Genomic DNA, 14836 nt, shown 5'->3' on the forward strand with positions numbered 1-14836 from the left:
GTGTGTGTATAGTGTGTGTATAGTGTATATAGTGTGTGTACAGTGTGTGTATATAGTGTGTATACAGTGTGTGTATAGTGTGTGTATAGTGTGTGTATACAGTGTGTGTATAGTGTATACAGTGTGTGTGTGTGTGTGTGTATATAGTGTGTGTATATACAGTGTGTATATACAGTGTATATAGTGTGTGTATATAGTGTGTGTATACAGTGTGTGTATACAGTGTGTGTATACAGTGTGTGTATATAGTGTGTGTGTATATGTGTGTGTGTATATAATTGTGTATATAGTGTGTGTGTGTATATAGTGTGTGTATATAGTGTGTGTACAGTGTGTGTATATAGTGTGTGTATACAGTGTGTGTGTATATAGTGTATATAGTGTGTATGTGTGTGTGTGTGTATATAGTGTGTGTATACAGTGTGTGTATATAGTGTGTGTATACAGTGTGTGTATATAGTGTGTGTATATAGTGTGTGTATACAGTGTGTGTATATAGTGTGTGTATAGTGTATACAGTGTGTGTATACAGTGTGTGTATATAGTGTGTGTATATAGTGTGTGTATACAGTGTGTGTATATAGTATGTGTAAATGACACAAAATCCAACATGGATCAGGTTAAATGTAACTTTATTGATCATCAGAAAATCTTTAGAGCTGAAAATCAACTCAATGCAAATACTCACTAATTTGAGATAATAAATGAAGGAAGTGGGCGGAGCTTCCAGGAGCCATTTATAGTGGACGAGTTTAAACCATTTGAAGTGTGGAGATTTGTGTAAATCTTCAGATATGAATGTGTTAGTAAATTCAGGTACTGATGGAGGTCAGAAGGGGAGGAAGACTGTGGTGCAGTCAGCGTGTGTGTTTGTTTGTGTGTGTGTGTGTGTGTGTGTGTGTGTGTGTGTGTGTGTGTGTGTGTGCGTATGCGTGTTAGTACATAACAATGCACTTTTGTGTTTTGTGCTTTTCAGGAACGCAGTGGATGGAAATAAAAAGCTTTTCGCCATCTACGACACGAGGTAAGAGATTTGTCTTGATGATCCAACACGAGAAAACCGAGTATAAATAAATCCCACACGCCCAGAGGGTGAATATGTACTGATTCTGCATCTCTGCTCATCTTTACACAGCTCAAATAAATCTCCTCAAAACTCAGTCTGTGTTTTCTTCTGGAAGAGAGTCAGAGAGAGAGAGAAAGAGAGAGAGAGAGAGAGAGAGAGAGAGAGAGAGAGAGAGAGAGAACAAGAGAGAGAGAGAGAGAGAGAGAGAATGAGAGAGAGAGAAGAGAGAGAGAATGAGAGAGAGAGAGAATGAGAGAGAGAGAGAGAGAGAGAGAATAAGAGAGCGAGAGAATAAGAAAAAGAGAAAGAAAGAAAGAAAGAAAGAAAGAAAGAAAGAAAGAAAGAAAGAAAGAAAGAAAGAAAGAAAGAAAGAAAGAAAGAAAGAAAGATCAATCTGAAACAGATTTGGACCTGAATGTCAGCTGCGTGTGCATACATTATACATCCAACATTCACTGTGTAACACCTCACAATCTATTTATCTGCGTCTGTCTGCTCTTTATGGGAGAGAGAGAGAGAGAGAGAGAGAGAGAGAGAGAGAGAGGAGGAAGAGAGAGGAGAGAGGGAAAGAGGGAGGAAGAGAGAGAGAGAGAGAGAGAGGAAGAGAGAGAGAGAGAGAGAGAGAGAGAGAGAGAGAGAGGAGGAGAGAGAGAGAGAGGAGGAAGAGAGAGAGGAGAGAGCGAGAGAGAGAGAGAAGAGAGAGAGAGAGGAGGAGAGAGAGAGAGAGAGAGAGAGAGAGAGAGAGAGAGAGAGAGAGAGAGAGAGAGAGAGAGAGAGAGAAGAGAGAGAGAGAGAGAGAGAGAGAGAGGAGAGAGCGAGAGAGAGAGAGAGAGAGAGAGAGGAGGGGAGAGAGAAAGAGGAGGAAGAGAGAGAGAGGAGAGAGAGAGGAGAGAGAAAGAGGGAGGAAGAGAGAGAGAGAGAGAGAGAGGATGAAGAGAGAGAGAGAGAGAAAGAGGGAGAGAGAAAGAGGGAGTATCTGCTGCATCTGCAAATTGACATAAATGAGAGAGAAGAAAAAAATCAGGAGGACAATGTTTTCATTTCCCTCCTGCTTTCTTTTTCCTCTTCAGTGCGTTAGAAACAGCGCAGACAGCAAGCGTGCGAAGTCTCTCGTGGGAGGAATAAAACACGGCCACGCAAAATGCATCCTAAGCATCTACACCACACTGTTTATTTATTTATTTGTAGATTTGTTTATTTATTCATTTGTTTGTTTGCTTACTTACCTAATTATCTGTCTATCTATCTATCTATCTATCTATCTATCTATCTATCTATCTATCTATCTATCTATCTGTCTGTCTGTCTGTCTGTCTGTCTGTCTGTCTGTCTGTCTGTCTGTCTGTCTGTTTATTTATTTATTTATTTGTTTGTTTATTTGGACCTGAGATGCTCATACACACACACACACACACACACACACACACACACACACACACACACACTGAACCTTTCCCACCCCAAAAAATCTGTTGGTGTGCTTTTGATAAGAATCACTTTACATGCTTTAACACTTTTTTTGGCTCGATGTGTGTGTGTGTGTGTGTGTGTGTGTGAGACCGTGATTCGGCTGTATATACTCGGCCCACACAGTGAGATTTCTTTTCCTCTTTCCAGCTCTCTCTTTCTTTTTTATGTTTTGAAGACAGATCACAGGGTGCGAGTTGGATGATTTGTTTGGGTGACAAAACGTGGGTGTGTGTGTGTGTGTGTGTGTGTGTGTGTGTGTGTGTGTGTGTGTGTGTGTGTGTGCATGCATGTGTGTGTTGAGAGAACACCTAACACCTGCAATCTTTCCTTTTAAGGTGATTTTGTAAAATGATTATGATACACACACACACACACACACACACACATATACACTCATTGCTATGCCTTGCATAAGTGTTCACTCCTTCTATAAATAAAAGTGCCTGTGGCAGATATTGGGGCGACGGGGTAATGGGGGGTTGGTATGGGGTGGGAGGTGTTTCAGGGGGTTAAATACCTGCACATGGAACAGAATGTGTTGAAATGAATCATGTCCACTTGGGATCCAATTATTTCTCGGATTATATAACATCATCTGTTCTTGGTCAATAGATTTTCCATACTTCCTCACCATAAGAAAAGCAAATCCATTAACGTCAATCTCCTTCATTCTGAAAATAATCTTCCAGCCCAAACAAAAGGGCCTTCCCGGATCTGTGGCGTCTCGGACAGGTCCAGATGACACACGTGGCAGACGTGAAGAAAAGCCCTGTCCATTCACATTCACATTCTGAAGCCATTTAGTGTGGATCTGAACTGAGCTACAGCCGAGTGGAGAACAACAGAGCAGAGGAGAGAAAAGCTCTCCTGGCCCTAATGGAGGAAGAGCAATTTAAGACCACCACAGACGGGATTCTGTCGCTGTCTGAATTCCACTGCGATAAACGAATACAGTTTAACGCGATTGTCCTGTTGGATCCGCGAGCAGGTTTTAAGGTCGGGTCCTGCAGCCATTTCACCATCAGAAAAAGAAAATAATTCAATCGGATTATGGAGCATGAGAGATGTCTGAAGTCCTGCTGTAAAGGGTGTAATAATCCACTGATGGACAGAGAAGACCAAGACCAGACATCACTTCTTCTCCCCTGTGTGTGATGTGTGTGACCATTTATATAATTTATATGCCTCAGCATGAAGGTGTGTACCAGCCTTTCAGCTAAGCTCCTGTTTCCACCAGCGTGGAACATGATGTCCGTTATAATTTATTGTTCATCACATTTTATTCGTTTTTTGGAAAATTAAGATGAACAGAGTTACACTGTTTTTCATAGTTTAAAAAAACTCCTTTATTTATTTCTGCAAACTCTGTGGCTGACAGTCTTATACAGTTATCTCAGTTATACAGGCTTAAGGGCCTCGCTGAAGGGCCCAGCAGTAGTAGCATGTCTCCACAAAATCTTGTAGAACATCAGCATCCTTCCTGAAGAGTGGAGCTCATTATAAAATCAAATGGGAACTAAATGTGGACTGGGATGTTTATAAAGAGGTAAATACAAATCTTATGGTCAGGTGTCCACAAACATTTGGCTAAAAAGTGTAGCTGAGAGAGAGAGAGAGAGAGAGAGAGAGAGAGAGAGAGAGAGAGAGAGAGAGAGAGCGAGCAAGAACTAAGTTATTTCACGCTTATTTGTTTATTTATTATCATTATTATCATTTAACATTGAAATTACACATTTAAGTATGCAAGTACGCATGCGCGCAAAATACCCCATTCACTTTTCACGGCCAAAAAGCCCACGTGTCCTGCTGCGTTCACAGCTGATCGCAGTTCATTAAATAATAATAATAAAAAAAAGGTCCACCAGAAAACGAACCAGGAATAAAAGTGCAGTGTGAAATAAAAAACTAATACACATATATACAAAGAAAGAAAATGTGTTGAAAACAGTCACGTGACTCCTCCGTCTTTTCTGTGATGAGAGCGAGCGGAACCGCTCAGCACGTTTCACATCAAGTCTATGAAGAGTGGCATCCAAATCCCACCATGCTGAAGCATTAAAAACCCAAACCTGGAATATCATCATCCTCATCATCCTCATCATCCTCATCATCATCATTAGATTTGTTCTTCCATGGAGCGGCGAGAAGAGCGCACGCGACGAGATGATGTGATGGTGTGATGTGATGTGATGTGATCTGAACTCATCCATCTGCGCGCATTCCCCCCCCCCCCCCCCACACACACACAAGTAGTTTTTCTTTTTTTCAAGGAGAGAAAGAAAGAAAGAAAAAAAAAGAAAGGATGGAGATGAAGATCTGGCTGGAACCCAAACACCGATAGCGTCGGAGGAGATTTTTCGGGGCGGAAAAAAAATGTGTGTGTGTATAATAATGATCATTATTAATACAATAATGCGTGGAAAATGCGTGAAAAATGCGTGAGAGTTGTTATTTTCTCCGTGCGCGCGTTTTCCAAATAACGCAGCGCACAGAAGCCGGAACTTTGCTCACACCACCCTGAGAGCGCAGGTCTTCCCACTAAGGAGACTTCTTCAGCTGGAGGAGCATCTTGATGGAGCGCGCAGGCTTGTAGTGCATTACGATCAACCACACACATATACACACACACACACACACACACACACACACACACATACCAGGACACACACACAGGATTCCGACAGGATCTCAGGGATGTTGTTTGGGATGTTTGGGATCGGGAGGAGAAAGCTGTTCGGGATCATCTCCATGCCGCTCCTCGTGGCTCTGATGGTCTGCGCTCAGAGGTGAGAAGGAGACCAGAAACTTGGTGCATATTTGATTCTACGTTTGGTTGAGGATGGAGGACCTTTCTTCTTTCTATTATAATTATTGAGATTATTTATATGGATTTTGTATCTTTATTGTGCATCTTTCATCTGCATCATTCACAATTCAGCATTTCTTCTCAACACTTCACTATCTTCAATACTACTTTTAAAAAAATGTTTACATCTTCTTTATCTCTCTTCTTCCAGCGCCAATGAACCAGGCAACATGTCTTTCGTAAAAGAAACAGTGGACAAGCTCCTGAAAGGATATGACATCCGTCTTCGTCCTGACTTTGGAGGTACATCAGAGTTCTTCTCACTTTCTAAACCCACATTATGGCAAAAAAGTTGTACGTTTGTTTGTTGTACAGAAATCATTTCTTTTTGTTTTGTTTTTAAAATATGTGTGTGTTCATGGAGAAGGAGAAGCTTAAAGATACAATATGGTCACCCTTCTGGGTAAAGCTATTAGTGAGAAGGTTACTAAGAAGTTCTGGTGCACTATTTCTATGAATAAATGATATAGAAATGCGTCGATAAGCCTGGAAAACACATATGAAATTATAATCATTATTATTACTTATGAATGAACCTGGATGGAGATGTAACCTCGTGATCAGTATGGGCGAATTCAAGATCATTCACTGGAATTGTCTTTAATCCTAAATCCTATATTTCGGTACTTTTTGAACTGTTTGCAAAGTTGTGTGCAAAAATAAATGTAACACTACGCATACACGTGGTGCATTACCAAATTAATGCAGAGGGGGCGCTAGTGCACACTTAGACCATACGTCAATTTCAGAACTGACTTTCTTTGTTCTCGACCTGAAATTTGAAAAAAAATAATTCAAGAAAGATATTGTGTGGGGCTCAGGGAAGCTTCAACCCTGATGATGATGATGATGATGATGATGATGATGATGCCTTATTTCTGCTTTACTGTAACCTCGTGTTGTTGGACGGAAACTCATTATTTTCATTAAGCTCTACTCTTAGAAAGGGAAATGTTTTAGTTGTAGTAAAGAACATTTATCTTGTTTCCTTAGAACCTTTAAATGTTCCAAGCACTGTACTGTTATATACACATAGGTTCCTCAGAAGTTCTTCAGATAGTACAGGATTACAAGCTGTTTCAACTGGTTTATTATTTCAAATTGAGATGCTTTTGTAGGGTTCAATGTAGAACCTTTATAAATTAACCATAGAACCATTAGTACTGTATACTCCTGTTATGTGCTCCTAGGCTCCTCCAAAGATCTTTAGATAGTCCCGGACTACTAGCTGTTTAAACTGGTTCTACTCTTTGAATAAGAAAAATTCCATTAAAGGGTTTATTTAAGAACAATTACAAATTGGAGCATATGATTGTTATGTGTCCCAGCAATGGACTGTATTCTTCTGTACGTTTCTTGTAAGTTCTGTGGATATTTTGGGGTTCTTAGCATATGTGAATGGTTCTGCTATAAGAAAAGAAAGACACTTTGTTTGTTGTAGGTTCCAATGAGGAACATTTAATGGTTCATGTACTGAATTGTATCCTCCTGGTCCTTGAGGGCTCCTTCGACAGTGTGTGGTTTGTGGTGTCTTAGCAATTTATAGCATATTCTTAATATTTACAGATTTACCAATAGAACTAATAGAGGAGTGAAGTATAATTCTGCTTTCTGAAAGGGTTTTTCAATAGCATCTTCAAACTCTAGAATGTATGAGGTGGTATCAAAAACTGGACAAATCTGCCACAAAGATGTTTTACATCACTTACGTTTGGCATACGGCGACGCTGCTACGAATAGTCCGAGGTGTTTTGAGAGGCACACTGATTCAAAAATCACTAGAAGGCGACAAGAGGTCAGGAAGACCTTCAACAACCTCAACCCCTGAAAATGTCGAACCCATTCAAACAACTCGTGCATGATGATTGTCGGTCCACATGATCTCACTTCTGAACCCATTCTACTTGCCAGATTTGGCTCTTGAGGACTTTCCAAAGATGAAGATCCAGTTAAAAGGTCTCCATTCGGTACAATTGAGGAGATCCGGCACGAATCGAAGAAGGTTCTCAATACGCTTCCAAAAAGAAGACCTCCAGGACACATTCCAGAAGAACACTAAGATCACTGTATTGCTGTGTAAGGGGAATATTTTGAAGGTGGAAGTGTGGGAACATAGATAAATAAAGTACTTTCTTGTAAATAGAGCCTCCAAGAGTCTACAAACTTTATGATACCACCTCGTGTACCACTCCTACTGTATATACTTGCTTTTAAAAGGTTCTTTGGTTAGTTTTATCTTCCTGAAATGGTTTTAATTGTAGGAAACATTTAGTTGTAATGTTGATCCCCTTTTAAGGCATCGAACTGTTAGGAGTCCAAGCACTAACATATACAGTATAGTTCTGGTATACAGTTTCCTAGGTTCCTCAAAGGTTCTTTGTATACTTTCTGCAATGTCATAGCTTTTTAAAATGTGTTTAATCCAACAACAGTAAATATATTGTAGTGACCTTTAAACATTGAACCAAAAACTTGAATGAATGAATGAATGAACATGAATGGACGTTTGGTGTCACCCAGTTGAAGATTAGGTTCCCTTTTGAGTCTGGTTCCTCATAAGGTTTCTTTCTCATATCATATCACTGAGTTTATTTCTATGTTACTGTTTCCATTGGTTAATTTATTAAAGATAAACACATAGGGAATTGAATTACTGCTGCTGGGGGTTCCTCAGGGAGTTTTTCGGGCAGGTGTAGTTTTTGTGTTCTTTTAGCTTCGAGGTCAAAAGGGGCAGGTTTTGTCATAGGGCTCACCATAGGACATATAAACCCTAAGCAGGTAAGAACTGTAGTGTATACTTTTGTTGTACATTCTTGGGTTTTTTAGGAATTGTGGTTCTGTTGAGGTTCTTGATTGATTCGATTTAGATTTCTCTTTACTAACTACTAAACTAAAACTCTTTCACACATACACACACACACACACACACACACACACACACACACACACACACACACACACTCAACTGTGTGACTTACCTGAGTGTGACTACAAACTGTTTACATGCTGTTTTTCTGCACATCTTTTTGACTGCTGCAGTTGTTTTTTTGCACAAACCCTTTTGTTTACATTTTTACTATTTTGTGTTTTGTGTATTTGTCCTACACAGTCTTGTGTTGTCCGACACTGTTTGCACCAGGTTGCACACGAGGACACTTACTAGTCTTTAACTCTGTGTTTCTGTTATGTAGCTTTATGATGTTGTATGTAGCACCAGGGTTCAGGAGGAACGTTGTCTCATGTCACTGTGTACTGCGTCACATATATATGTTTAAAATGACAATAAAAGATTCTTGACTCTTAACTTGACTCTTTGGAAGGAACATATGGAAAAGTGGTAGCTCAACGGTTATGTCTCTGGATTACTGCTCAAGGGTTTAAGGTCCGGACCTGCCAGCTTCCACAGTTGGGCCCTAGAGCAAGGCCCTTAAACCTCTCTGCTCCAGCGGTGTTGTATCATGGCTGAAACTGTGCTCTGACCTTTATGTCTCTGAGTTACTGATTGGAAGTTTTAGGGTTGTGCGCATGAGCGAGGTCCTTAACCCTCTCTGCTCCATCTCTGTACTCTGAACCCCAATTTCTAACAACTGGGATATGGAAAGAAATAATTTCACTATGCTGTAATGTATTTTTGTGAAAAAAAAACACATTACCATTTATTTTGAAGCCTTGTTGTAGGTTTGCTGTAGAACTGTAATGAATGGACATTCGGTGATAAGGACGAGAATGGGTTCCTTTTGGAGTCTGGTTGCTCTGAAGGTTTCTTTCTCATGAAGTCTCAAGAAGTTCTTCCTTGCATACATTTACTATAATGAACAAACTGATTGGCACTAAACTTTTGCACACTTTTATACAACTTTAGAACCTCTTTATCTCTGTAAAGCTTCTTTGAGACAATCGTTAAAAGCGCTCTACAAATAAAAATGAACTGAATTGAATTGAACACAGCTTTAATATGAAATCGATTGATTCAGTTTTGTTGTGTTTACATGAAGGTGCGCCGGTGTCAGTGGGGATGACCATCGATGTGGCCAACATAGACATGGTGTCTGAAGTCAACATGGTAAGTGTTCACTCAATTTACTTCCTGCAGGCTGCAGACAGTTTCACTGTAATTGTCGTTTACTATAAAACAATTTTCACTTACTTCAAAAATAGAACATTTAGTGGCTTTAGCGTTAGCATTAGCGAATGTGCAGAAAGTAAAGAAGGCACTTGAATTCCTTCTTCATTGCTTTTTTGATATTTTGGAAATCACAAAACAAGCGCAGTGCTTTGTGGGACGCAGTGCAGCATTAAGCCAGCTCTGCGTGCACATCTGCCTCGGGTTGTACAGTATGCCGTGCCATGTTCCTGTTTGTGGGCGGGGTTTTAGTGATTAATATGCGTATTTTGACAACGGGAACGGATGGAGTGTAGTGTTGTAGTGTAGCATGCGTTTTCTTGAAATCACTTCAGACCTCTTTCGGCTCAGTCCGGAACGGCTCCATCGGTGCATTAGATAGGGTTTATTATAGTATTAGATCCTCTTACAGCCTTTGTAGTGCTTTATGTCCATCAGGGAGACAGTGGAAGAAGGTGACGGCTCAATCTGGCTCCATAACATTGTCTAAGTGTAATACATAGTGTAATACATCAGGCTTTCAGACTGTAATATTAATAATAACAATAATAATAATAATAGCAGTACTTAGAACTGAATTCTGAATGCTGATTGGGCTGAAGGTGTTGAATAACTGAATTGTATGAATGAATGTTCTAATACATTATCTTTTCTATTAGTGACAGTAGGATTCACCAATTTGCATAAAAGATTACAATGTGATTTTTAAAAAGTCTGCATCGGATATATGTACAGAGTTTTTTTTACATATTTGTTAATCTTTTTTTTTACTATTTATTAATATATAATTATTAATTAAACCAGTCATTTCTGACATATATTTTCTATGTAGATTGATTTGCTACATGAATATAAAGAATCACAACACTACGGAGGCCGAGGCGTGTCCTGAGAGTCACATAAACTTTAGATTAACATGGCAGAGGTAGAGCTGCATCTTCCTGTTTACAGAACAGGAAAAGAACCTCTGTTTTTTTTTTAATCTTTTTTCGCACTACAACGCCGTGTTTGCGAAAGGGCCATGAGTTAGGAACCATAAGGTACTTAAGTAAAGATGATTTGTAGTCTATAGTATTTTGTACACTGCGTCGTATTGCACGTAATAGGGGTGAATCGTATCACATCATATCGGTAGTTGCCTCGTTTGTATCTATAATGTATCGCATCCTCGGCTATGCATCAAGATGTGAATCGTGAGTCGTTGATACTGTGAGATTTTCTGTAAGGTAACATTTATGGAAGGAGTCTCCAGTGTCAGTGCTTCGTCCTGGTCAGAGGTACACCTGTATCTCAGAGGACATCCTTGTCCTCCTCCTCTTACGCAACTTTCTGTTAAGGATCTGACTCATGTAGCTATAAACAGATAAAAAGTATGCCATGTTGTTTTCAAATAAATCAAAAGCTGTCACGTAAGGGCAGAAAATCATCTGTAGCAGCATTTGTATGAGTTTTACAGACGCATTTAGATTTCTTGTTGCAAAACCCAAATATAATTAAGACAAACAAACAATCAAACAAACAGAAGAGTGGACTTTGGTCTGAATCTTGGCCAGAGGAACTCATCTTTAACAGGAAGCGATGCCTGGACGCTGCTCTGAGTTGGTGCTTCTGAGTCAGCAGAATTGAGAGCCGGTGTATCGATTGGTGAGCTATCAGAGTTTCAACCCAGGATGATGAACAACATTTATCCCCTCCATTAAAGTGTAGACGGAGACTAGCCTCTGTCCTCTCATAACATAATTGAATCTGAATATATACACGGTGTATGTTTATGTGGTTAGAGAATAATAAAATAAACACGTGTAGGTGTTAATTTGCTGAACATCAGGCGTCCAGAAGACTGGAGCACACCTAGTGTGTTCTCACAGTGTCCGCATCATTAAATGTTGTATGCAGCAGATCAACATGGGAGTGAAGTAGACAGATGGACAGACGACCAAATGAGATCATACGGTGGTAAAAACAGGACATGGTTATTGGTGAAATGTGATCGTTACTGTTACCAGACGATTCTTTTCCTACATCAGCACTTCCTAAAAAAAGCAAACACTGGAGACTCCTTCCCTTAAGTGGTAATGTTAGTAATCATCTCGATCATGTCGATGATTTTATCGTCTGTTGATGAAATATCAGTGCAGGTCACTACTGTCAGAGCTGCTGACTGTCATATGTGGTGACTGTTGCATGAGAGTTGTATCACTACAACAAGTTCACTGATATAATGCATGGGAAAGACTGATGTCAGTAAACAGGCAGTAGTCAGGATCTCCATAATCTACAGTCTTTCAGGTTGTCCACTGGATAGAACTGATATGATCATGTACTTTTATTCTCTCGTTTTATTAATATTGCAACATGCTGGTGCATCTTATGTACAGTTACTTAAGTTCCCACCTGTATCATTAATTCCACCATAATGTGCACCACTCTAAGGTCTGGGAGTTGTAGCTAGTGGCCATGTTTGTAGGCCCCTTTGGGATCAGGAGTTGTAGCTGGTGGCCATGTTTGTAGGCCACTTTGGGATCAGGGAGTTGTAGCTGGTGGCCATGTTTGTAGGCCACTTTGGGATCAGGGAGTTGTAGCTGGTGGCCATGTTTGTAGGCCACTTTGGGATCAGGGAGTTGTAGCTGGTGGCCATGTTTGTAGGCCACTTTGGGATCAGGGAGTTGTAGCTGGTGGCCATGTTTGTAGGCCACTTTGAGATCAGGGAGTTGTAGCTGGTGGCCATGTTTGTAGGCCACTTTGGAATCAGGGAGTTGTAGCTGGTGGCCATGTTTGTAGGCCACTTTGGGATCAGGGAGTTGTGGCTAGTGACCAAGTTTATAAGCGATTCTAGGTTCTGAGAGTTGTAGCTATTTGCTTTGGGCTCCTGGAACTATATCTAGTGGTCATGTTTGTAGCGCACTCTGGAATAAGGGAGTTGTAGCAGTCGATATGATTTTAGGCCACTCTGGGCTTTGGTCAGTGCCCATTTTTGTGGGCCTCTCTGGTTTCTGGCAGTTGTAGCAAATGGCCATATTTCTAGGGTCAATGAGTTTTAGCAAGTGGCCATGTTTGTAGGCTGCTCTGGTATCAGAAAGTTGGATCTAGTAACTATTTTTGTAGGCTGCTTTAGGATCAGGGAGTTGTAACTAGTGGCTATTGTTTCGACTGCTCTGGGTTTTGGAACTGTATTTAGTGGTCATGTTTGCAGACCACTTTGTGATAAGGGAGTTGTAACTAGTCGCTATGTTTTTAGGCTACTCTTGGCTCTGGGAATTTTGGTCGGGGCACATTTTTGTGGACCACTCTGGTTTCTGGGAGTTGTAGCTAGTAGCTATTTTTGTAGACTGATCTGGTATCTGGGAGTTGTAGCAAGTGGCCAGGTTTTTAGGCTGATCTGGGGTCAAGGAGTTTTAGCAAGTGGCCATGTTTGTATTCCACAATGCTCTCAGGGAGTTGTATCTGTTGACAATGTTTATAGGAAGATTTGGAATCAGGAAGTTGTAGCTAGTCGCCATGTTTGTAAGCCACTTTGGTATTTGGGAGTTGTAGCTTTTTGTATGTTTGTAGGTTGCTCTATAGTCAGGGAGCTGTAGTTAGTTGCTGTGTTTGCTGCTTTAAGACAAAGTCTATTGTTAAAAATGCAATACAAATACAACTGAATTAGATGTTTGTAGGTTGTTCTGTGAGTTGTAGCTTGTTGCTATGTTTGTAGGCCACTATAGGGTCATTGAGTTGTAGCTAGTGGCCATGTTTGTAGCTAGGGGCCATGCTTACAGGCTGCGCTTGAATCAGGGAGTTGGAGCTAGTAGCTAGGTTTTTAGGCTACTCTGGGTTCTGGGAGTTGTGGCTAGTGGCCTTCTTGTGGGCCGATCTGGTTTAGGGGGTGTAGCTAGCAGCTATTTTTGCAGGCCACTTTGGGATCTGATCAGAATCCAGAATTGAGCAGCATTTTCTTTTTCTGAAGCAAAAACTAATTTTGTTGTAACTCACACATTTGCTTTTAAAGCAGCTGTAGATTTGATAGAAATTACTGACCAGATCATTAATTAGCCATAAATATTACCCCAAAATGACAATACCGCTGTCTTCTCTCTTTCCATGTGTTTTGGTGTTATTTTTAAATTCTTTTATTTCTTTACTACTTTCACTGAAGATATTTTAGATTCAGAAATTATTTATTCAACACAAACAACAGCATAAAGGAATAATTTAAAAACAAAAAAATATATTTACATATAAATAAAGTGCATACATACAATTATTTTGCAGGAATAATCTGAAAATACTCTTTAATTTGATTTAATAATTAAAAAATACAGAAGATAAAATTGACTATAGAGTAATGATGCAATATGGAGAAAAAATACAATTTGCAGGACTAAACTAATAGGCAAAATATAAAATAAGACAACAAAATGTAACACAAAAGAAGAATTCATTTTATTATTATTCTGAAAGTAAACTTTTTTAAACTTGTATAACATTTAAAGCAAAATTACCATAATCGTATTGAATTGTTATGAGGTTACATAACGCATTAGGGTTTTAAAATAAGACAAAAGGTAATAGAATATACCTTTTTTTTTAGTAATGCAGTGCATTATATGGATTACAATACGTATGGCGTGGATGCAAATTAAAGAAGGGTTGAGGAATAAAAAGATCTTTTGAATAGTAAACTAGCCCATTAAGCAGGACGTGATTTCTGAGAACATTATGTGTTACGAGCCAAGCTAATGTGGGCTTTGTGCTGAAAAATAGAGATGCATTTTTCATTGTTTTATTCTTCCTCTTCTTTCTCTCTCTCTCTCTCTCTCTCTCTCTCTCTCTCTCTCTCTGATCTCTGATTTATTAACTCGGGAAGCCATGAACACTTGTACATGACCACACAGAGTGAATTATTCAGTAAGTGTGGATCAGCGCTAAATAATGAGACACATGCTGGAGGAAATACTGAGCAGGGTTTAGGGATGAAACCCAGGACCAGTTCATTCACACTCAGCTTCTAAACACATAGACATGGAAGACGCTTTTTTTGAGGGTTCACACGGCATGTGGTTGAGAGTAACGCTGTGATTTCAGACCTGGACAAGACAAAGTTTACAATTTATGCATGTAGGGTTAAAAGTCTGCATGAATACATGACACTGTGTGAGCTATTTACAGCATTGAACACCAGGCTTCTATATGGCACCACATTACTCAAGTCAAGTCAAGAAGCTTTTATTGTCATTTCAACCATATAAATCTGATGCAGTGCACAGTGAAATAAAACATCGTTCCTCCTGAACCCTGGTGCTACATAGAGCTACATCACACAACATAG

The 14836-nt window shown here is 39.7% G+C and overlaps 1 protein-coding gene across 6 annotated transcripts in view; it reads left to right on the forward strand.

The window, feature by feature from the left end:
• The window catches only part of gabrb3 (gamma-aminobutyric acid type A receptor subunit beta3), a 111725-nt gene that overhangs the window by 46313 nt on the left and 50576 nt on the right, over positions 1-14836 (forward strand). For 4 of the 6 annotated variants that reach the window (XM_046840038.1, XM_046840116.1, XM_046840282.1 and 1 more), the window contains exons 2-4: positions 977-1024; positions 5554-5645; positions 9398-9465. In XM_046840038.1, coding sequence (XP_046695994.1) covers positions 977-1024; positions 5554-5645; positions 9398-9465 — 208 coding nt within the window. Of the gene's footprint in view, positions 1-976; positions 1025-4185; positions 5323-5553; positions 5646-9397; positions 9466-14836 lie in introns of those variants that run through there. The other 2 variants (XM_046840347.1, XM_046840197.1) reach the window with 2 other exon arrangements.

Source organism: Silurus meridionalis, chromosome 1, assembly GCF_014805685.1.
Source record: "Silurus meridionalis isolate SWU-2019-XX chromosome 1, ASM1480568v1, whole genome shotgun sequence".
NCBI lineage: Eukaryota > Metazoa > Chordata > Actinopteri > Siluriformes > Siluridae > Silurus > Silurus meridionalis.